Below are 25174 nucleotides of genomic sequence, written 5' to 3' on the forward strand. Positions count from 1 at the left end.
CTCACTGAGCATCTCTCACTCTCTCTCTCTTTCTCTCCCCCCTCTCCCTCTCTCTTTCCCTCCCTTCCTTCCTTCCCTTCTTTCTCTCTCTCCATCCCTCGCCCTCTGACTTCCCTCCCTTGCTGCTGAAGGGACGAGCGCGGGCTTTTTTCCCCCCCCGCCTCTGGCAGCGAAAGTGCTCCGGGTTTTTTTGCTTTTTTTCCCCCACCTCTCGCAGCGAAAGTGCTCAGGGTTTTTTTGCTTTTTTCCCAAACCTCTCGCAGCGAAATTGCTCTGTTTTTTTGCTTCTGCACCCCCCCGCCCGCCTCTTCCACAGCGAAATTGCTCCGTTTCTTTTGCTTCTGCACCCCCTTGCCCGCCTCTTCCACAGCGAAATTGCTCCGTTTCTTTTGCTTCTGCACCCCCCCGCCCGCCTCTTCCACAGCGAAATTGCTCCGTTTTTTTGCTTTCCCCGCCTCTTCCACAGCGAAATTGCTCCGTTTCTTTTGCTTCTGCACCCCCCCGCCCGCCTCTTCCACAGCGAAATTGCTCCGTTTCTTTTGCTTCTGCACCCCCTTGCCCGCCTCTTCCACAGCGAAATTGCTCCGTTTCTTTTGCTTCTGCACCCCCCCGCCCGCCTCTTCCACAGCGAAATTGCTCCGTTTTTTTGCTTCCCCCCGCCTCTTCCACAGCGAAATTGCTCCGTTTCTTTTGCTTCTGCACACCCCCGCCTGCCTCTTCCACAGCGAAATTGCTCCATTTCTTTTGCTTCTGCACCTCCCTGCCCGCCTCTTCCACAGCGAAAGTGCTCCGTTTCTTTTGCTTCCCCCCCCGCCACTTCCACAGCGAAAGTGCTCCGTTTCTTTCGCTTCTGCACCCCCCGCCCGCCTCTTCCACAGCGAAAGTGCTCCGTTTCTTTTGCTTCCCCCCCGCCACTTCCACAGCGAAATTGCTCCGTTTCTTTCGCTTCTGCACCCCCCCGCCCGCCTCTTCCACAGCGAAATTGCTCCGTTTCTTTTGCTTCTGCACCCCCCGCCTGCCTCTTCCACAGCGAAATTGCTCCGTTTCTTTTGCTTCTGCACCCCCCGCCCGCCTCTTCCACAGCGAAATTGCTCCGTTTCTTTTGCTTCTGCACCCCCCGCCTGCCTCTTCCACAGCAAAATTGCTCCGTTTCTTTTGCTTCCCCCCGCCTCTTCCACAGCGAAATTGCTCCGTTTCTTTTGCTTCCCCCCCGCCACTTCCACAGCGAAAGTGCTCCGTTTCTTTCGCTTCTGCACCCCCCGCCCGCCTCTTCCACAGCGAAATTGCTCCGTTTCTTTTGCTTCCCCCCCCGCCACTTCCACAGCGAAATTGCTCCGTTTCTTTCGCTTCTGCACCCCCCGCCCGCCTCTTCCACAGCGAAAGTGCTCCGTTTCTTTTGCTTCCCCCCCCCGCCACTTCCACAGCGAAATTGCTCCGTTTCTTTCGCTTCTGCACCCCCAGCAGAAGCCAAGGACTCACCAAGAGCTGGATAAGAGCTGAGAAGAGCCGGGCTGCTGGCTTGCTTTGCTTCCTTCCCGAGCTGATGCAGAGCCGAATAAAGTGTCACGCCCCCGTGACGCTTTTGGCGGCAAAACAGCCCAGCGTCACTTCGGAAGCCGCCGAAAGCATCAGGGGGGCGTGACGCTTTATTCGGCTCTGCATCAGCTCGGGAAGGAAGCAAAGCAAGCCAGCAGCCTGGCTCTTCTCGGCTCGTATCCCGGATTTGAGCTCGGGAGTCGAGCAAAAATTTCTCTCCTCTGCCAGCTCGTATCTCGGAATCCTCGTAAGTAGAGCACCTCGTATGTCGGGGTTCCACTGTACAAACATAACAGGATTTATTGAAGTTCAAGGTAGAGAAGAGCTTTTCGCACAAGTATGTGCTCCCAAAAAGACACATGGTCCACTTGAACATTCGGGAAAGCTCAGGGAAGCTGGGGGGGCAATTCTGTCAAAAATTGCCCGAGCTTGTCTGCTTTTCCACTCACCTCCCTGAACTTGGCTTTGAGTTCAGAGTTGCACTGCAGGTCAATGAGCACCATTTGAAGCACAGGAGGGGTATCCTGCACATCAAAGGAGAAGGGATTCCCAAAAATTTGAAATGTTGCTCTGTGCGTCGTGAAGTCTGCAAATCTGTGATCAAATTCCTCCTGTAGCTTCAAAATGACATCCACATACTCCTCACCACTGAATGGTGTGCCTGCATCTATGAGTGCCTTGCATGCTGGGAAATGGCAAATGTTTGTCTGAGAAAGCTGGGCTTTCCATAACATACGTTTTGTAGAGAATGCTCTCACATTGTCATAGGCAGCACTGACAAGTTGCCCCTGGCCTTGTAACTTTTTGTTCAGTACAGTAAGCTCATGTATTGATATCAGCAAAAAAAGCTATGTCCATAAGCCATTTTGTATCACTTAGCGCAGGAATAGCAATCCCATCTTTCTCCACTTCCGCTCTCAACTCAAGAAATCTCTTCAATATGTTTCCCCTGCTGAGCCAACGTACCTCGGTGAAGTAGAGCACATCCCCATATTCTGATTCCATTTCCTCTAAAGAAGCCTGAAACCTGTGCTTTAAGCCCCTGGATCTGATACTCCTCAGCATGTTTAGTTGTGTAATGACATTTCAAATTGTATTCTTTGTGCAAATAAGACACGTGCTCATCACCAACCTTTTTTCTTCACTGCAGGCTTTGAAAAAGACATGTTTAGGGCTGTCTTATATATAATTGCCCCCCGGAGGCGGAGTAAAGACGCTGAGACATATATTGTGGATTAATTAAGGGTCATTTATTAATTAGCATAAATTTAAATAACTTTAAATAAATTTAAATACGTAACTTTGAATATTTAATTCAAAACAAACTAAGGACCTGCAGAGCCAAACTAACGGGGCGGAAATTCCTAAATAACTAAATGCGCCGCACCCCCTAACCAATCCAGTCCGCACCGTCAGTGTGGAATAGGCGAAAAAACGGCCGCCTCTAAAGGGGAGGCCGCAAAAAATTCCTATTCGGCCCCAAAGGCGACCTCCTTATGACACACTGTTGATAGTGGAGGGTGGGCGGGTGTTCGCTCCAATTGCCGCAATGCGGAGGTCCCTTCCGGATCGCCCTTAAATTATTAGTTTTGCTTTGCAGAGTCACTTAAAAAGAAAACAGAAAGACCAACTTTAAACCACATTTCAGGGGGGGGGGGGGTAGGAAAGCAACTCAGGTTAGTCATACATACCTCAAAGCCAACGATAAATCCACTTCTGGCCTCAGTGGTCTTTATATACCTATAAAAACATGAAAAGGCAGAGGCGGGCTATCATTGACTGACAGTTCCGCATTCCCTGCCTCTGGAGGTGCATGGAGCTGGTTCTTCGTCATTCCGTTGCAGCTCCTGGGGAAGGAAGGAAAGGCTGTTGTTAGTACCAGTTTGCTCTTTCTGTACTTGCCCTCTGCTCTTCCCACGTAGCATATTGGAGTCCTTCCTATCTGAGGGGCTCGTCTTCTGGCATTGTTTTGATGCTTTCCTTGGGGTTTTCTTACTAAGGATACTGGAGGAGGCTGCCATTTCCTTCTCCAGTAGACCACATTGTGCCAGCATCCCCCACTAGGACCTGTCTGATTGGGTGGCCCTGCACAGCATAGCTCATTGCTTCATTGAGCTTCGCAAGGCAAGGCATTGATCCCTGAAGAGGGTAGAATACATACCTCTAACTCCTGGAGGAGGCGCTCCAAGCTGTCCGGGGTGTTTCCCTCCAGGCTGCCCAAATTCGCCGGACTGTTCTCTGGAGAATCCTGTGGACGACAATGATCGCATTCTAAATTACCAATCTCATTACTAGGAAGAATTGCCACAATAAAAATGACCATATTACCCAAATTTCTATATTACTTCCAAACAATCCCAATTAAATTAGAAGGAATCTTTAAAAAAAAAAATTAGACAAATTAATATCCAAATTTATATGGCAAAAAAAGAGACCAGAATTAGACTTAAATGGACACAAGATAGCCCTATGCAAGGCGGACTTGGCTTACCCGACTTCAAACTCTATTACCGAGCAGCAGCCCTAACATGGGTTAAAGAGTGGATACAACTTCAAAATACGAGACTACTAGCTTTGGAAGGACATGATATCCAGTCCGGATGGCACAGTTTCATTTGGGACAGCAAATCTACTACACACTCATATTTTAAACACCATCTGATAAGGAAGTCATTAATAGACAACTGGAACTTAATTAGGAAGCAACATTATTTTAAAATACCACTATGGTTCTCAAGCATAGAAGCAATAATTTACCCAAACACTATAAGTCGACAAAAACTATTAAACTATTCACACTTATTAGATAAAGACTAAAAATTAAAAACACGAACACAGCTAAATGAAGAAGGAATAAAAGTGGATTGGGGGTGTTATCACCAAATATCATCTAGATTCCATGTAGACATAAAGAAATATGGAATACAGAAAAACTACACTCCATTAGATAAAATCTTATTAGGGCCCCACAAGAAATCAATTGCAAACATTTACAAAATACTCCAAGAACACCAAAACGTGGAAGAAATAGTAAAAGGGAATATGATTGCTTGGGCAAAGAATATAGGTCACACAATACAATTGGACCAATGGGAAAAAATATGGCATACCAATTACAAAATCACAAAATCCACCGCATACAAAGAAAATGCAATAAAAATGTTTTATAGGTGGCATATGCCCCCTGAAAGGCTAGCAAAAATGTACACCAACCTCAAGCCTAACTGTTGGAAGTGTGGTGAGAAACAAGGTTCATATTTTCATATGTGGTGGACCTGCAGACAAGTTAAAGGAATCTGGCACAAACTTCAGAAATGGATAAAGGAAATAACTAAGATTGAACTAGAAATGAAACCTGAAATATTTTTGCTTGGCATTATTGAAAATCAGATGAATAAAGAACATTATTACCTGCTTTCCTCATTGCTTCCTCTTATTATATGTATGCAAATGCAAAAACTTTCTCCTTCCCGGCGCCGCCGTTGCAGCCGCCGGGAAGGAGAAAGTTTTTGCAGCTGCTTACAGGTAATAAGAGGAAGCAATGAGGAAAGGAGCCCCGCGAAGCTGCCGAGATTGCAGCAGCCCCCACCCTTCCTGCAGCTTGGAGCTCTTATAGAGCTCCTCAGCCCCCTGAAGCTGCCGGGATTGCAGCAGCCCCCGGCGGTAACATTTCGGATAATGAACAAAATTTTCTCTGGCTGTTTGGTATCCGAATTTTTGTTCAGATACTGAAGCAAATTTTTGCCGAAAATTTTGTTCGTTATCCGATATGTACGAGAACCAAAGTGTTCGAGTACCGAGGTACCACTGTATGTAAATCAAAATTATTTTTAAAAATAAAAAACCGAATACATACCTCTAATTCCTGGATGAGGCGCTCCAAGCTGTCTGGGGTGTCTTCCTCCAGGCTGCCCAAATCGGCCAAACTGTCCTGAGAATCCTGTGGACGACAATAATCCCATTCTCCATTAAGGACACCAGTCCCTGCTGATTTGTGGCAAAGGAGCCATTGGCACCAGAGCTTGGGGGCATGTGTCTAACCTAAGTCCCTTCTCCCAAGGGCCGGGTGTCCCCCTGCTCCGCTGTCCAGAGCGCTCCAGCACAGCTCGATCAGGTTAGGAGAACTAACTAGGCGGACTCCACCCCTCCCCAACTGAGAAGACTTTGTCTTACTTACCCAAGGGCTGGAGGATCCCAAAAATGAGGCCAGGTCCAGGCTGCTCCCTGACCCCATTTGAGCTGTCATCGAATCCAGCAAATGAAGATTCGGAGGCTAAATCCTAAGCTTTCTGCGTCCCAGTAAGATTGAGAAAGGACAGGGTGCATCAGGCCCTATGGGCCAACAGCAAGCCTTAAGGTTAGGGCGATGCCTTCAGTCCTGATGGGAGGGGGAGAAAGCTTTTGCAAGCCTTAAGCTTAGAAGGATATCTACCATAATTACTCCCCCTCCCATCAGGAGTCAAGGCATCGCTGAAACCCTAACGCTAACCCTCTGCCCCCCTGGCCAAAGGTTTCTTACCTTAGAGGGCTCTCGCTGCCAGATGGTATAGGTCGTCTCTCTGGGGGAAGAAAACAAAGGGGACAAAGATCAAAAGCAGCCATGGCCCATTTTGCAAAAGTGGCCATGTGGAGGCTCCAAGAGCCCTTCCAGCTGGCCTGCCAAGGGGTTTGGCCTGCCAGTGGGACTGCCCTGTGTCATCTGTCCTTTGACACAAGCAGCAGCAGCAGAAGCAGAGACGCCTCCCCTCTGCACGTTTTTTTACCTACCCTGAACCCTGGCTGTTTTGTCCATCTTGTGGCTCCTGAAATAAGAAGGCAAATATTATATCTATTGGCATAATTTCTTGGCAGGATGTCTGGGAGGGGGTCTTACCAGTGGCCTTACCAGTTCCTTAATAGAGGAGAGCCCTGGAGTCCACCTTCTGGGGATCTCCATCCTGGGGAGAGAACTAAGGGCCTGAGTCATTCTTCTGTTAGCCAAAGTAGAGGCAGAGGGTAGAGATGCCTCCCCTCTTGTAAACCTTAGTCCTAGCCACCTTCTTGGGGGCTTCAGAGTCCCTCGGATGAGAGGACACTCACCCCACGAAGGGCAGGTCCCTGCCAGACTTCGATGTATTTGGGGTCCTGGCAGCCCCAGCCATCGATACCCGCAAGTAAAAAAAAATCCAAAGAGCTCTTCTTCAGTTTTCTAGGCTGGCCAAGTTCCCCCCAGTGGGATTTGCACCCTTCCCCCACCCAGATTTGAGGAGTGGCCACCCACTGGCCACGTTACAGAAGCGTACTTACCCCAGGAGGTGTCTCTTCTCCTCCTCTTCCTCCTCCTTCAGTCATGCCCAAAAGAAGAAGGTGGCATGTCAAAAACATCCATCTCTAGCTGAGCCTCTCCTTTCTCATCCTGGCCTGTCAGCCTGCCCATCTTTTTGCCCCTGATGGCCCCTCTGCACAGAAAGTCATTTTGGGGAGAGGATCTTACAGACTCTGCAGACCTTCAGCGGTGCCTAGGGATGGGCAGCAACCACTTTCAGCTGGAAAACTCCCTCATTGTCCAGGTTTACTGCCTTATAAATAAAGTACAGGCTGGAGTGGGAGCGCTGGAGGTGATTGCTTTTTTTCCGCAGTTGTCCATGAGAGGCAGAGAATTGCAAAGCAACAGCCATCCCCCTCACAGGCCCATCCAATCGGAGATGCTGCCATTGTCCAAGTTTATTTCCCTCCTGACCCTCGCCTGCCACCGCCGCTCTCCTACAGCCGCTCATGGACAACTGCGCTCGGCGAGCCGCTGGGGATTTGGAAACACCAGGGATTTGGTGGCACCTTTTAAATAAAGTAAATAAAATCCTGATTTTCCTTTCTCTCGACTGCCCAGAGTGAATAAAACATTTCGCTTCTCAGGGTGCTGGGAGGAGGATTCTTCTCCCGCTGCTACTAATCCATTTGAACACTTTTAATTATTCAATTTTTTCTAGTTTTTTGTTACAATGCTTATAAACTCTTAGTTCTCGTTATAATCCATAGAACTATTTCTTTTTTTAATGGTAATTTCATTTAAGATTACAATTTTACAACAAAGTAACAAATCAATATGTTTTACAGAACTGAAGAAGTTTCCTTCAATCCTTACTGAAAGAAGTTACTAAGGACAAACTTTAAGGAATAAATAGCGAAAGAGTATTGAATTTTTGATTTTAAAAAGTTTCAAATGGCTATGGGTTCAGATAAATTTGAAATAACATTTTGGAGTTAATTATAAAGACCCATTCTCATAGGAAAATATAATTTTGAATTATTTAAAAAATAAAAAAATAAAAAGTCTAAAATTTGGGCATTAAAGGAAAATAGATGAAATATTACAATTATAAAAAATCACTCACCCTCAAATTATAAATATAGAATGAAGCAAAATATTTTAACATTGCACATACTAAAAATATTTTGAACAATGAACCTAGAAATTAACTTTAAGAGTTTCTTCCTCTACAGATACACTACTTTGTAAATTGTTACTTTGTTGCAAATTGTAATCTTAAATGAAATTACCATTAAAAAAAGAAATAGTTCTACGGTTTATAATGAGAACTAAGAGTTTATAAGCATTGTAAGAAAAAAACTAGAAAAAATTGAATAATTAAAAGTGTTCAAATGGATTAGTAGCAATTCTTAAATATCTGATTGGCAAACAGATGGAAAAAAGTATAATTCAAAGATTCCTAACAACTGAAAAACCCTTAACTGGGTGCTGACTCTGGCTTCATCCTGACCATCTGCACCCTCACGCAATGTCCTTAGGACAGTGGTTCCCAACCTGTCTTTGACCATACCCCACCTAAGCATCTCTAAAATTGTGACCCCCCTGACAATCTGGTTCCCTTGGCAACAGGTAAACAATAGCCATTGTCTATGTCTACACAAGTAGGGCAGCTCAAATGGGTCTAGGGGAGGCCAGTGGCTGACTCTTTTGGTGACCTTTGGCCTCTGCATTTCCTGTGGGTAGTTGTCTGTTCGTGAACAACAGGGAAGTACCATCATTGTGGCACAAAGCACAGAGGGCATCATGGCATCCTAGGGCGGAATCGACTTTTAGTCCAACTCTCTCTCTCCACTTATATTATGAGTTATGGGGGCTGCGTATCCCTACATCTATGGTTACATAATTGCAATTAGATGCTCGGCAATTGCCTTACATTTGTCACTGTTTGCATCCTTCTGGAATCCATGTGATGCCTCGATTTAGGACTGCAACAACTTACAAATGTTCAATTGCAGTCTTAAGTTGAGGATTACTGTTATTGATAATGGGACTTCACATTAGAGAGATTCTGTACTGAAATACATTCACTGCCCTAATATATATAGAGAGACAGTTCTTCTTTCCTCAGGAATGGACTTGGTAGTAGCAAATATATTCTATTTTAAATTTCCAAATATACACTAGGAACAAAATAAAAATAAAAATAGACACCCAGTTTAAAGTAACCAGTTTCCCAACTTGTACAAAATCAGATACAATGAAATATGAAAGCACACGCTTCACGGAAACTGAACAATTTCTGACTTTCTTTTAAATCCAATTTTGGATTTTTGGTTCTAAAATATCCATTGTATCATATTGCTATAGTTTTTATTCTTCCTGTAATGGGAGAATTCAAAATATTGGAAACAGGATTAGGTAGACATAGGACAAGTAGTCATTAGGCTTCATTTAGAGTTCATTTAGTGACTGTTGAAAGTTACAATGGCACTGAAAATAGGAACTTATGACCACTTTTCAAACTTATGACCTTTGTATCAATCCCTTGATCATGTAATCAAATTGAGATGTTTGGCAATTGGTTCATACTTATGACCACTGCTGTGTCCCAAGTTCATATAAAGCCCTTCATGGCATAGGACCAGATTATCTCCGAGACCGCCTTCTGCCGCACGAATCCCAGCGACCGGTGAGATCCCACAGAGTTGGCCTCCTTAGGATCCCGTTAACCAAACCATGTCGGCTGGTGGGACCTAGGGGAAGAGTCTTCTCTGTGGGAGCCCCGACCCTCTAGAATCAGCTCCCCCCAGAGATTCTCACTGCCTCCACCCTCCTTGCCTTCCAAAAGAGCTTAAAAACTCATCTTTGCCGCCAGGCTTGGGACATTTACATCTTCCCACTGATCAATGAATGTTTCAAGTATGAGTGTTGAATAATTGGTTTGATAGGTTTTACTTTCTTTTAATAGAATTTAATGGTTGTTTTTAATGTAGTATTAATTGGATTTATATGATTGTTCTGGTTTTTGTAAATGCTGTGAGCTGCCTCGAGTCCTCGGAGAGGGGCGGCATACAAATCCAATTAAATAAATAAATAAATAAATCTGATCATCTACTGCAACCATTTGAAAAGCAAAATCAATGCTGAAACCAAATTCATTTAACGACCATGTTAATAACTTATCACATACAGTTAACAACAATGGCCAAAAAAAGGTAGTAAAATGTGTCAAAACTCACTTAACAAATGTCTCACTTAACAGCTGAAAGTTTGGGATCAATCCTGGTCATAAGTCGAGAACCATCTTTATAGCCCACAGACCAGCACTGACCAATCCGGTTTTGTGACATTATTGTAATGGCACCAGCGAGTGGCTACCGGTTCTTGTGAACTAGTCCGAAGTGGGAGAAACCCAGCTGGCGATAAAATACCAAGGCAAAACAAGGCAAGGCAACAGGAAGAAATGGTTACACCGGATATTTCTATTTGGGAGCAAATGTTATTTATTTAGCCTGCTCTGTGTCATATACATTTATTTATTTATTTATTTAGACTGGTCTATATCATATACATGGCATATACATGGACATTCTAATTTTTTAAGTTTCACCTGTAGCATCACACGATACTAGATTAGAGTTAGACCAGCTGGACACGCAAATCTAGATTCTCAATACAAAGTTATGGGCTTTCTTAACTTAATTTTGATTTTTCATATTATATGGGCTTAGTAGTCAAAATCTTTTCAAAACCAGTTTCTGTGAAAATTTGATGGGCTTAAAAGACCATACATTTAAAGACCATACATTTCATTAGGGGTTTAACGTAGATTTGCCTGCTCCATCTTATTCTTACTAATTGAAAGTTCTAGGTTCATACAGAGGGACCCAGGTGCTCAGTGAGGAGTTCAGAACTTTTTTGGACAGGCATTTAAACTAGGTAAAGGGGACAGAGATGTAACTGACGTGGATGATTTCTGTCCCCGATCAATGATGATAAATCAGTTGCTTGAAGTTTATGAAAAGAGAGCTGTAAATAAAATAGATGTAGTTGTTGATGATAAGGGGAAAACTAATAATGATAATAATGTTCTTAGGGTAATGTGCACAAATGCTCGAAGCTTGAGCAACAAGCTCTGTGAGTTAAGGGCCATAATTAGTGTTGGGCGAACCGAAATCGCAAAGTTCGGGTTCGTACCAAACTTTGCGAAATTCGGTATGCTGAACCCAAACCCGAACTTTTCCAAAGGTTCGGCAAAAGTTTGGGTTCAGGAGCATGCCGAAAAACGCCGCCGCCTGGCTGTCACCTTCCGAAACAGCAGGGGCGCTTCTCGCTGTTCTCCCGAATGCCAAGCCCGGAAGTTCGGCAAAAGTTAGGGGTTCAGGTTCAGGAGAATGCCAAGAAGCTCTACTAGCCAGCTGTCACCTTCCCAGAAGAGCCGGGGAGCTGTCGGCCAGTCAGGAGGTGCAAACGGAGGTGGGGAATCCCAATAGGGGATTCCAGGGGTGGAGGTTTGATGTCACGGAGACATCCTTCCTGGAGTCCCCGTTTCGGCCGGCCAGAAAGGACGTCTCCGTGACGTCAAAGCTCTGCCCCTGGAATCCCCTATTGGGATTTCCCACCTCCGTTTGCGCCTCTTGACCGGCCGACAGCTACCCGGCTCTTCTGGGCAGATGAAAAATATTCTAGTCTGTGCAGTCAAAGCAAGCCTGTAGCTTTAACTTTGCCTGTTCAATTCCAGTCTTTACTGATTTAATTGTTGGTTTTGTGGCTTTAAATCTTTGTAAGCAGATAGAAAATGCATCATGCAATGATCAGAGTGGCTCACAGCTGCTCTTGGTTTTTAATGGAAATTGGGTTCTGGAAGGCTGACACCTAGAGTTAAAACCTAATGGGGGTAAAGATTTAGTCCAGTGTTGGCGAAACTTTTTTGATCCGGGTGCCAAAAGGATGCGCTTGCGGGTGATAGGGCGCGTATGTGTACCCACACCTGTAATGCAATGCTCTCCCCCCCCCCCGCATGCACACAACCCCCCCTGCGCTGCCCTTCCACATATGCGGACAGGCCTCACTGAAGCCTCCGGACTTCCAATAGGCTTTTAGGGCCTTTTTTTGCCCTTGCCCAGGGTTCAGAAAAGCCTCCTGAAGCCTGGAGATGGCAAAAAAACAGGCCAGGAGGCTTTGTTCCAGTTTTTCCTGGAGCAAAATGGCTTCAGGAGGCTTTCCTGAACTCTGGGGAGAGCAAAAACGGCCATAAAGAAGGCACGAATCCCAGCGGCCAATTAGGTCCCACAGAGATGGCCTTCTCCAGGTCCCGTCGACCAAACAATGTCGGCTGGCAGGACCCAGGGGAAGAGCCTTCTCTGTGGTGGCCCCGGCCCTCTGGAATCAACTCCCTCTAGAGATTCAACCAGCCCTCACTCTCCTCGCCTTCCATAAAATGTTGAAGACCCACTTTTGTCGCCAGGTTAATTAATCTTTTTAATTATGTTTTTGGCCTTACTGTATGATAGAGTAGGTTGAATGTGTGTGATTGCATAGTTAGGGATTTTATTATGTTATTAATGCTTGCTTAAATTGATTTAATTTTTATTATTGGATTTGTAATGTATTGTACTACTGTTATGCTGTGAGCCGCCTCGAGTCTTCGGAGGGGGTGGCAGACAAATCTGATAAAGTATAAACTATAACTAAACTATAAATATCAGCGGACCAGCGGGCCCGAGCTGACAGAGGGCAATGCCTCACGTGCCGTCAGAAATGGCTTCGCATGCCACCACATGTGCCATAGGTTCGCCATCCCTGATTTAATCTATTTAATAATGAATAATAATTACCAAATAAATCATAATTGTCTAGGTTTACCCAGTATGCCTAACCACAAACCATGGTCAAGGCAGAATCTTCACTGAGCAATGGCCATTCCCTATTTTTTTAATATCTTCAAAAGATGAATCATTCTCATGCTGAGATACCTCTGTCTGATTTGCTCCATTGCTCTGATCCTGCTTAGGTTCTCCTTTGTACCATTCCTTCCACATTTGGTACATTTTTTCGTGACCTCTGTGAACTTTGTAGTCCAATTCCTCCTTGGTATATTTTAGCTACAAAAAAGCACAAAAAAAAAAAAAGGAAAAGGGAAAGAAAAAAATCATGCACTCAAGCCTAGTGTTTTGCGTTTGGCCTCATAACTACAGTTTTGGCTCAAAGGCCAGAGCTACACATTCCCTACTCTTATCATAAGAGCCACAGCGGCACAGTGGTTAGAATCTAGAACTGCAGGCTATTTCTGACGGCTGCTTGCGAAGCTGGTAAAATGAGGACCTAGTTTTTTGCGGGGCAAAATTCTGAGGGTAGTAATAGCTATTGCTATCTTCAATTATTCAGAAAAATCTCTTAAGCAACTTCCATCAAGTTTATTCAGGAAGTATAGGTAGCCCTTGACCTATAACTATTCATTTTGTGACTGTTCAAAGTTACTGAAAGTCAGAAATTACTCCGTTTTTTCTTGTTTTTCTGCATTATTTTGACTTTTTTCTGAACCATTCTTTCCTAGTCATTCTATGCTTCTGTAATACTTTTTCTTTCTTTATATATGATCTCTTATTGAAATGTAATAGTTTTCTTTAAAAAAAAGAAAATATTTTCCCCCAACAGACAAAATAAAAAAGAACCAGTGCACAATCAGCTGGGCATTTTTTCTTCATTATATAATTGCTGTAGCCTTTCGCATTAGCATTAATAAACAAGGCTCATTTTGGCCTGGGAACCTCAGAGGGCATTGCTAGTGATCTTCTAACATGACCAAAGTAGTTGTAGTGAATATTTCTGTGTGTGTGGGGGGGTGGGGGAAGGTTACTATTGGACAGAGGATTAAAGGAACAAATTGGAACTTCAAGCTTTGCAGATGTTTAAAGCATCCACCTCACCTTTTAAAATTCCTCCAGTGAGAGAAAATACTTAAATCTCTTTCAGCTTTGGATATTCCATTCCTCAAGCCCCATAAATGACACCCCCCCCCCCCAAATTGGCATATGTCCACTCATATTCCAGAGATACATGGATTTTCATCTGTCCTGGGGTCAGAGATTTACTTAAGTCCCTTAGAATTGAATTTTTCTTTACAGTAGTGAACTGCCCTAAAGCAGTCTCAACTTGGTATCTTGCAAGTATCTTACACCACATCTCTCATCCTCTCCCAGACACGGCCAGATTAGAAAAGCTGGAAAACTATTTTTGGAAGAGTGCTTCAAAAGTTTCTACCAATGCTCCTGCCTATTCCTCGAATAGAAATCAGACCATTAAAATGTACTAAGCTTGTGTGAAGAGTTCCAAACAAGCAATTATTCTGGAGTTATACTAACAAGCAATATTGAGCTCATTGTCAACACTGCTTTCTAATCAAAAAGTAAGCATCCTGAATTTGCCATTAATCCTTCCAGGTGAATATTCTGCGCTCAGAGGATACAAGGCAATGCACTACATTGTTGCATGACAAAATGGCCATGCCAAATGGAGACTATACTGTATAATTACAATCCAGCACATCTGGAAAGCATCAAATTGGCGAAGATAGCAGAATTTTATTTATTAATGAAAAGGTTGAATCCACATGAAGTCAAGCAGGAAGAACTTATGCACAAAAGATGAGCAGATTTGCTATAATACAAGAAAATGTTGATGTTTTCCCCCCATTCTGAATCTCATTAATGGATAACGTAGGTCTGTGTTTTTCAACCTTGGAAACTTTGATTTGATTCTCTGGATTTCAATTTCTACAATTCTTAGCAAAGGCCATCCTATCTGGAAGTTAAATTTCTTAACATCTTCAGTGTTAAGAAAGATTGCTGTAGATAGACTGTTAAGCAAGAATCCAAGTGGAAGACACAATGCACAGTCCCTAAAAACAGCACTGCAGGCAGACTACCTGGTTAACATATACATTGTGCAAAGCCCTTATTTTTAGACCAAATCCAAATCTACATAACTCAATCCATTAACCTTTTACTGGATACTAATGGTAGAACAAGATTTAGACACAGGAATATTTATATCCTGCCTTTGTCCTTTTCATAAGTAACTCAAGGCAGTGAACATACCCAATACTTTCTTCTAATTTCCCTACAACCATCACCCTGTGAGGTGGATTGGGCTCAGTGTGGGTATGGCCCAAAGTGATTCAGCCAAATGAGTAGTAGCTATTACAGTTAGGTTATTATAACCATCACTCATCATCAGCCCAATTTATCTTTTAATATATTTTAAATCAAATATCTTTTAAGAGTTTTGCTATGTACAGTATATTAACTGTCAGCTTCTTCAATAACATCTCTGTGAACCTGCAAATGACTCTATAGCAGTGATGGCGAATCTATGGCACGGGTGCTGTAGGTGGCATGCAGAACAGTATCTGCTGGCACGCGAGCCTTTGCCCTAGCTGAGCTTCAACGTGTATGTGTGTGCCGGCCAGATGATTTTTGGCTAGCACAGAGGCTCTGGGAGGGCATTTCTGGCTTCTAGAGAGCCTCTAGGGGGATGTGGGGGGGGCATTTTTTACCCTCCCCTGGCTCCAGAGAAGCCTTTAGAGCCTGGGGAAGGTGAAACATGAGCCTACTGGGCCCACCAGAAGTTGAGAAACAGGCCAGTTCCAGCCTCCAGGGGGTGGGGGAAGGCGTTTCGCCCTCCCCAGGCATTGAGTTATGGGTGTGGGCACTCGCAGATGCACAATAGCGCGCACACATGCTCTATTGGCACATGAGGGAAACAAGGTTCGCCATCACTGCTTTATAGAAAACAGTCTGCCTCCATTCCATGGCTGAATCAATGTCCCTGAGTTCAGCTGCTTGGGCTATTTGCTAAAGAGACCATTCAGCAACTTACATGGTCCAATAAGGTCTGACTATTCACCCTTTCCTTTTATTTCCCAAACATAGCAGAGAATGACTGAGTTTCTTACCAAGTAAAAGAGCTGTTCAAGCTGGAGCAATGCCTGCTCTGCACCCAGTTTGATCTTTATCCGAGAATGCTGGTAGGCTCGACTACAGAGCTTCATCGACAAGGAACTCAGGCGCCTGTAGTAAGTTGGCTCTCCTTCCTGATTTTCAGGACAGGCTGCTCTAGAGCGGTCCGAAAATGCAATGGCAACTAAACAAACAACAATTAGATCAAAAGAGATCCCCATTCACAATCCCTGAGCTAATATTATCAGTCCATTCATTTCACAAATAACATTCCTCACAACTAGGTTTCCGAGAAATTTTAGCTAGTAGTCACTTTAGTCCTCAAATAAATCCCCCTTGATTAAGCTATGGGGAAATCTGAGCTATACTTCGAATAACTAAAAAAAAACACATTTCAATTCCTCTCCCTCATTGTTAATAATATTTAATTGAGGAAGTGAGGGGATTATTTTAGCACATGTGCTACAATTTGGTGAGGAACCACAAAAAGAGATCAGCTTTGGCCCAGACTCCTTTTCACCGCCCTCCCTTCCCCAGCACTACACTATTATTACATTTTAGTGTAGTGAACTTAACCTTCCTGCCGTGTAAAAATAAGATCCATAGGCTTTGTGAAACTGTTCAGTTAGATTTTGTGAAAGAGGGCAAGATGGTAAAATACAACCCTTTTGGTGGAGATGGGTAGGTATGTACATTTGATCAATAAACTGATCTGTACCAGGCTCCCTATCAATCATCTGCCACACTTTAGGACAGTGTTTCTCAACCTCAGAACTTTTAAGATGTGTGGTCTCTAACTCCCAGAATTCTGTGGGATGCTGGCTAGGGAATTCTGGGAAATGTAGTCCACAATCGGAAAAATTGCTGAGATTAAGAAACACTGCTTTAGAATGTTTTTCGTAAAGTCAGAGAATTAATTTCATAAGCCCGATAAGCGTGTACTTTTGTTTGCTAAAATGTGACCCAATTTTTTAAAAAGTAAAGCATTTCATTTTTGGTGACCTTACACCAAAATTGAATGGGCAATGAGTGATAGTGATGACTTGTTATGGCCTTGAACTTTTTAGACTGGGGGTTATAAATGCCCATGCCTTTCATTTAGGTTAGGTGACAATAAGTTTTCCAAAGTCTCCATAACAGAGGAGAAAAAACAGATACTCTTTTCACTTAAGTCTTCAACCTAACCTTTGCATAGGTCTTAAAATCAGCTGTAGCAAGGAGGATCAGCTGGAAAGAGGATCGATAGAGGGATTTGGAAGAAATGGGCTTAGGTTAAGTCATGGAGGATTGAATATGGTTTGTTGAATAAGCCACAAATACTGGCTCATCATATCAGTTGGGTCTTTCAGATTTCACATCACTCACTGACCAGCAAGAGCTCTCTAGGCAAGAGATTTTCAGAATTAACAGCACTCAATTTTAACAAAAATGAGCTATAAAATATTAGATTCCGTGGTTTTTAAAAATAACTAATCTAATCTGTTTAGCATACCTAAATCCTTAGAGAAGGGCGGAATACAAGTCTAATAAATAATAATAACAATAACAATAACAATAACAATAATAATACCTCCCAATGCTTACTTCTGACATATTTTCAATATTGTATATCTTTACTAGGCCAGCAAATGCATTCTTGGTCTACTTTTTCTAGCTAATGACTTTCAGATGTTTTAAACTTTACTCAAATGAATAAGTTTTTAAAACTGAATGAATGAAAGAAGAAATACTGTTAGTTGGTTAACTATCTCAGCTATTGTATACATTTGGATTAAAAAATTAACTGTTTTACAGTTTTAGAATTATATGCCATCCAGAGTCACTTGGCAGAGATAGATAGCTGTAGAAATAAAAGAAGTAAATAAATTTAGAGGTCAAACTTATTAAAAATGTGGATAATCAAGAGAGGGAACCCATAGTCTTACAAAATTCCTCATCCGTGATTGGCAGAAAGTGCTCTAATAAGTCATCCGATTTGAAGATAATCTTGTCAACACTACTGGCCATCATCTGTGCCATGTCGATATCCATAATGGTGTCCACAGCACTCCTCGCTGAACACAACGTTACTTCCACGCTCTCCGCGGCAGCTTCGATGCTTATATCTAGCATGGTATCCATAATGTCCTTTACTTCAGTTAATTTGGTATAAATAGATTCAATGGCATTTGTCATGATCTGGCAGTGAGAATCCAAAAAGAGAAGAATGAAGAAAATTGACAGAATTAAGCACCAGCGCATATATACTGTATCTTCCTCTCTAAATTTGGGTTACTGTGTTCCCCCAAAGTAAGACCCTGTCTTATATTGTTTTGAACCCTGAAATAAGCGTTTGGCCTTATTGCCAATGGCTTAAAAGCCCGACTATCAGGGGATGTCTTATTTTGGGGGAAACAGGGTATGTGTCATTTTTGCATCCAATTTGAATTTTATTTCTTCAGTTTGCTTTTAGTGCAGCAATTACGTTTAAAAAACAACAACAACAAATATACAGATAGTCCTCAACCTACAACCACAATTGAGCCCAAATTTCCATCATCTAAGCAAGGCAGTTAAGCGAGTTTTATCCCATTTTACATCTTTTGCCATAAAAGTTAAGCAAATTATGTAGTTGTTAAGTGAAACTGACAATGACATTGTCATATGTCAGCTGGTAAGATTAGAAATTGTGATCACACAAGACACAGACAGTGCAACTGTCATCTATACATGCCAATTGCCAAGCACCCAAATTTTGATCATGCAACCACGGGGATGTTGTAATGGTCATTAATTGTGAAAACCTCTTAAGCTACTTTTTCAGTGCCGTTATTAACTTGGAATGGGCACTAAATGAATGGTTGTTAAGTAGAGGACTATATGTGCACAAACCAAATTGATTAGCATGTTCTAGGAATACTGAGCAATGGGTCAGGGTAAGAAATGAAACAAAGATTCCCAAGAAAAAACTTTTATTTATGAAAATACCCGCAAAGCCAGTCAAATGGTTTATAAATCTGGAACTCAATTACCCTGCTAATAGGAATAATGATGATGCTGAACCTAGGGAGCGCATGTCAAATATGGCATGTTTTGGGTAACACACCAGTGTTTACCAACACCTAACAATTATTCTCAAAAGCACATGCTGTTCTCATGCAATTATCTGACATCTTGGGAGCTGCATGAGAATGGGGGTATGTGTGCGTTGCCATGTAGCCTCTGGAGGTTGTGCGAGGGGGCCACGCTCTTGCACAACCTCTGGAGGCTCTAAAAATCAGGCAAGTATCAGAAGCCACAGAACCTACACAAAAAAAGAATGTGAGGCCTCGTGTGATCTGGAGCTGCCTCATATAGGCTGCAGAAAAAACACCACCTGAAGGTAAATGACATGGCAGATTCTGAGGAATCGCACAATTGTTTGATACTTTTCAAAATATGTAAAAAATTCTTTCTCATGTGTTTTTGTGTGACACACACACGTAAGAGTCCCCCTCTGAGGGAGATAGGCAATTCAGAAATGTGAATAAATAAAATAAAAACGTTAACTGTTTTCCAAAATTTTGACATGCCAAGCCCAAACGTTTTACCCTCACATAGACCCTACTAAACATAAGGGGCTGTTTTACATTTTTTATAAAAAAGGCAAAAAAAGCATTTTAAAATGTTTGCTGGAGGAATCCTACTAGTCCAAAAATTTGGAAGGTGAAATATTTAAAGGAGAAAATAAAATGTCTTTTTTTCCCACCCATAGGAAGAAAAGGCTGGTTGGCATTTCAGCATGACCTGGTTGGTTCAGCAGCTGCTGATAACAGCTATGTCTGAAATCCATTCTCATGAAGTTGATCACTTATCTCTTGTACTGACTATAGTAGAGAGAGAAAGAGAATTTGTGGTCTTCTAAGTCTTGCTGAATTACAGTGCCCTGCATCCTTCACATTCCCTGTCCTAAGGACGTTGGGAGTTTGAAATTCAATGAAATGTAAAATGTCACATTTTGGTTACATGAATCTACACAGATAGATATGATATTTATATTTATGATATTTATATTTATTTACTTACTTACTTATTCCAAAACGGAGTCAGAGCTGCTAACACGTAAGATAAATACAACAATAGTAAAATAGGGAAATAGAACAATCAGATTAAAATCAATAATTTAATAAAACAATATCCTAAAAGAACCATGCATACACTGCAGTCAATCTAATATTATGGAAGGTCAAGTGATTACCTGGTCCACCGTCTGTTGCATAATAGGATATTTGTGTTGTAGCCTGTAAAGATTCCTACAGGCAAACATATTTGCAAAAGAAACTGTAAACAGTAAAGATGAAAAAAAGATTTGATTACTTAAAAGATTCCCAGTTATGTTCAACAACTGGATTCTAGTTGCATTTGATTTTTATGCTACTTAGAATTTACAAAATGCGATATTGTTTTATGCTGCAGTGTAATGATAAAGGAAAGTAATCACATAAAGGTGGGATTGCAATGCTATGCACTCATTTAGGTAAAGGGTGGGTTCTAACTTACCTCGTTGCCATTCGCTTCTTCCTGCGCCATGTGGGCGTGTGCGCGCAAAGCGCAGGGGCCCAAAATTTGCAAAATATTTTTTATAAAAAACCAAAAACAAGATGGCGGCTCATGCGCAGTGCCGGAAACTTGGCTTCTGCGGAAAGCAATAGACATCACAATCTCTGGAACGTTTTAATTTTTTTTAAATTGTACTAAGCTACAGTAATTCATCTGTTTTGTCCATGGTCTTGTAATAGGTCTGTATTGCTCTTCACACCCACCCACCCCGGAACTTTAATCCCAGAGAGTAGAAAGTAGGGAACTCAGTCTCGGAAAAGTTCTGGTTCCTCTTGGATTTTGAGATACCGTAAATTGCAAGATACAGATGAAAGGGGAGAATTTTGTTAATCAGTAATAGAAGATTCTCTCCCCTCTCCCGCCCACTCTCCATTAATAAAGATCAGAAACTACCGTATATACTCGAGTATAAGCCGACCTGAGTATAAGCCGAGGCACCAATTTTTGCCACAAAAACTGGGAAAACGTATTGACCCGAGTATAAGCCGAAGTTAGAAAATGCAGTGGCTACTGGTAACTTATAAAAATGGAAAACAATAAAATTACATTAATTGAGACATGTTTTAGAATATTTATTTTAAAGAAAACCAGTAAACTAGCTCTGTAAATTTAAAAGAGGGTAAACAAATTAACAATATTAACAATAAATTAAAAAGTAAAAAAAGTAGCTCGATCAGCAACAAAGCTAAAACCTAAGAGTTAAAATCTTTCAAAACTGGATTCCTTCTCATCATTAATTGGATTTACATTATTGTTCTGTTTTTATATATGCTGTGAGCCACCCTGAGTCCTTGGAGAGGGATGGCGTACAAATCCAATTAAATAAATAAACAAACAAACAAACAAATAAATAAGTGTATCCAAAGAAGAGCTTCAGCATTAGCTGCTGTGAGGTTATCAGCATAGAAAACCAAATAGATAGATAGATAGATAGATAGATAGATAGATAGATAGATAGATAGATAGATAGATAGATAGATATAGATAGAAAGATAGACAGACAGACAGACAGATAGAAAAATAGATAGATAGATAGATAGATAGAAATGGATACAGATAGATAGATAGATAGATAGATAGATAGATAGATAGATAGAAAGAAAAATAGATAGATAGAAAAATAGATTGATAGAAAGATAGAAAATAGATAGATAGATAGAAATAGATACAGATAGATAGATAGATAGACAGACAGACAGATAGATATAGATAGAAAGATAGATAGACAGACAGACAGATAGAAAAATAGATAGATAGATAGAAAAATAGACAGATAGAAAAATAGATAGATAGATAGAAAAATAGATAGATAGAAAATAGATAGATAGAAAGATAGACAGATAGAAAAAGAATTCCTGTCTAGCTCTGCCTCATAACACATTATTAGATCCTATCCAAGCAAGGACAGCAACTACCACAAAATACCATTTTTTAAACAGTTTAAATCCTTTCAAAGGAGGGGGAGGAGAATCTCAGTTGGAGTAAATGGCTGCCTCATTTGCTTGAGCCAGGGAGAGGAACTACGGCGTGCGAGAGCGGACAAAAGCTGGTGCCTCCTCGCTCTGGCTCAAGCAATGGCGCCCTCGTGTGGTGACTTTGTCAATGACCTGAGTATAAGCCGAGGTTGTGTTTTTCAGCCCATTTTTTGGGCTGAAAAACTCGGCTTATACTCGAGTATATACGGTATATTGCAAACAAAGACCAGGCACTATTCAAAGATGTCTCCGTGGTCATGTGGCCGGCATGACTAAACACCAGAGGCACACTGTTACCTTCCCACGAAAAGTGGTCCCTATTTTTCTACTTGCATTTTTTATATGCTTTCAAAGTGCTAGGTTGGCAGAATCTGGGACAAGTAACAGGAGCTCATCCTATTATGCGGTACTAGGGATTCGAACCGCTTAACTGCTGACCTTTCGATCGACAAGCTCAGTGTCTTAGCCACTGAGCCACCGCATCCCTACTGACAATCTCAAAAACCATACATTGGAAAACCAAGCCAAAAAGATGAAGAATGACATGGCAAAGAATAGTTTGGAGTGAGCCTACCAGCTATGACCAATTACTTACGTTGAGGTTCAAATATGTGGAGAAGAGGCTCTGTGCTTCTTGCAATACTCTTCACATCCGTCTCTGCCATCTCAAAGACTGCTTGGATAGCTGGATGAGACTGCTTGGCAAAAGTATAGGGAGACAAAACCCACTCATAAGTAGAACCGATTAATGGCACATCACCAAACCTTTGGATGGACACTAAGAAATAAGATACCATAGAGTCACCATCTTGCTGGATTGCAGAACAGCTCTACCTTGCTGAACTGCAGTTAGATCATATTTTCAATGAAGTTACGATTCATGCTGGTATGTAAAACTGAATAAATAGTAAACCGATACTGTTGAACTTTAGTTTCTCAGCACATTATTGTGAGCTTAAAAACAGTACAGTGTAAGAATGTACACTGCTCAAAAAAATAAAGGGAACACTCAAACAAAACACCCGAGATCTTAATGAATGAAAAATTCTCACTGAACACTTTGCTCTGTACAAAGTTGAATGTGCACAACAGCATGTGAAATGGATTGTCAATCAGTGTTGCTTCCTAAGTGGACAGTTTGATTTCACAGAAGTTTGCTTTACTTGGAATTATATTGTGTTATTTAAGCGTTCCCTTTATTTTTTTTGATCAGTGTATTTAAGGAGTACAAAAGTTTTCCTCAGCATGTTAAGTCCTTTGATAGTTTTACTGTGATAAAACTAGGAGCCTATGGGCCTGCAGATCTTTATAAATCTATGAAATAGATTAGAAAATCCATGCTGGGTTCTATCCTTGTTACAGTTTGATCCTTAAATGGTATCCTGGCTTCTTCCAGTATTGTTCACTTACCTGGTGATCATCTACAATTCTTGTAGGGATTAACTCTGCTCCAGGAGAAGACATGATGATGATAATAATGAGAACAAGCGGGCAGCACTATAGAGAGACAAGATCCCATGCAGTCACCACAGTAATATATCAAATTACATTACACACAATTTTAGCAGCTTTTGCAGGAGGAGGAAGGCCAATTAAATAAGCAAACAAATAAACCCTACTCTATCTCTATACCTCTAATTAAGCAGTATTTATTCCAAACCTGATCTATTTTCACCACAAGAACATCTGGAGATCTCAGATTTAGCTTCAGCTTTAGCGGTGAGGTCAAAAGATTCCTCACCACTAATATTTGATTCCATACTTACTGTATGTGATTTGTTTGCTTACTGTAATGTGATTTGTTTGCTTTGGGCTAATCTTTATTCTTGCACTTTTGCCAACTAGCTGTGTTTGTACAAATTATTCAGGTTTTGATTCTTATTATTTACAAGTCAATAGCTCGGGTGTTTTCGACCAAAGACTTACACCCTCAACAAAGCAAATGTTTTAACCCTGATTCTACAGTTATCAGCATAACTTTCTTTCAAAGTAATCAGAAATTGTTGGCATTTCTGAGCATTACAGGTAGGTCTCAACTTACCACAATTAAAACCAAACTTTATGTTGTTAAATGAGAAATTTGTTACATGAGTTTTGCCTCATTGTATTACTTTCCTCACCCATTTTGTTAAGCAAATCACTTCATTTCTTAAATTAGCAACACAGTTGTTAAGTGAACCTGGTTTCCCAGCTGACTTTGTTTTTCAGATCGCAAACTGTTGTAAGGCAAAGACTGCTAATTTCTTGCAACTAAAGCAATATAGCCACAGAATTTCAGACACAGGATTTTAAAGAGAAACCAAATAATTCTGCAAAACAAGCTAAAGGGGGGAAAAACCCCACCAGGATACAGCCAAATATGGCCCCCTTTAAAAAACTCAATGAAACTAAGTTTCTGGGAAATACCTCCTCTCTTAAAATATAGCAAAGTTATGTTGGCTCCGGAGCATTTTGGTGGCATTGTTGCACAATGTAACATCCACACTGCAGAAGGCCAAGATGCTATATCTGACAAAAGTCAAATATTTTACTAAAACCTAAACCCAAATTATAAGGATAAATCATCTCTTCCACCGATGCCCAACATGTGTTATTCAAAAGGACACAATGCAATCGACTTATCTCTGAATGAGCAATTTCCATTCAACTATCAAGCCTGGGAGACCAACACTTTGCAAAAAATTTATTAGTTTTGCTTTGCAGAGTCATTTAAAAAGAAAACAGAAAGACCAACTTTAAACCACATTTCAGGTGGGGAGGAAAGCAACTCAGGTTGGTCATACATACCTCAAAGCCAACGATAAAGCCATTTCCGGCCTCAGTGGTCTTTATATACAGTGATCCCTCGATTTGCGCGTTCTCGATTAGCGCGAAACGCTGCAACGCGGTTTTTCAAAAAATATTAATTAAAAAAATAAAATATTAAAAAATAAAAAATAAGTCCACGCTAGTTCTCTCTCTCTTTCTCTCCCTGTTGCCGGCGTGGTATATGAGAGAGAAAGAGAGAGGCAGAGGTCGGGCGCATTACCGGGAGGTGGAGGCGGTGTGGGGACGCTGGGTGCCGGGGACTCCGAGGAGGGGGTGGACGTCTGTTCCCTGAATGGAGACCGCCGGCCGCTCAATCGGGCCGGCAGGGAACAGAATGGAGCCTTCCGCGGCGGGGCTGGTAAGGGGGGGAGCCGAGGGGGGAGCCGAGCCCAGCCCCGTGGCATTCGCTTTCCTCCCGCCCGCAGCTGACTGATCGTGGGCTCCTTCGCAACCTCGGAGAGCTTCCTGGTTTTCGTGAGCTTTCATGCCCTGGAAGCTCTCCGAGGTTGCGAAGGAGCCCACGATCAGTCTCGGCTGCGGGTGGGAGGAAGGCGAATCCCCCGTGGGCT

General features: G+C 42.0%; 1 protein-coding gene across 1 annotated transcript in view; it reads right to left on the minus strand.

Annotated features, from left to right (window-relative positions):
- Nucleotides 1-24629, minus strand: part of LOC139158853 (perilipin-3-like) — a gene marked incomplete at its 5' end in the record, with an annotated part of 144088 nt that extends 119459 nt beyond the window's left edge. The window contains 7 exons of the mRNA XM_070736192.1: nucleotides 12760-12888; nucleotides 15741-15928; nucleotides 17670-17922; nucleotides 19961-20043; nucleotides 22393-22575; nucleotides 23204-23294; nucleotides 24585-24629. Of these exons, the coding sequence (XP_070592293.1) occupies nucleotides 12760-12888; nucleotides 15741-15928; nucleotides 17670-17922; nucleotides 19961-20043; nucleotides 22393-22575; nucleotides 23204-23294; nucleotides 24585-24629 (972 nt within the window). The remainder of the gene's footprint in view (nucleotides 1-12759; nucleotides 12889-15740; nucleotides 15929-17669; nucleotides 17923-19960; nucleotides 20044-22392; nucleotides 22576-23203; nucleotides 23295-24584) is intronic.
- Between the last annotated feature and the right edge of the window lie 545 nt (nucleotides 24630-25174).

The sequence above is a fragment of the Erythrolamprus reginae genome, chromosome 2 (assembly GCF_031021105.1).
Source record: "Erythrolamprus reginae isolate rEryReg1 chromosome 2, rEryReg1.hap1, whole genome shotgun sequence".
Lineage (NCBI taxonomy): Eukaryota > Metazoa > Chordata > Lepidosauria > Squamata > Dipsadidae > Erythrolamprus > Erythrolamprus reginae.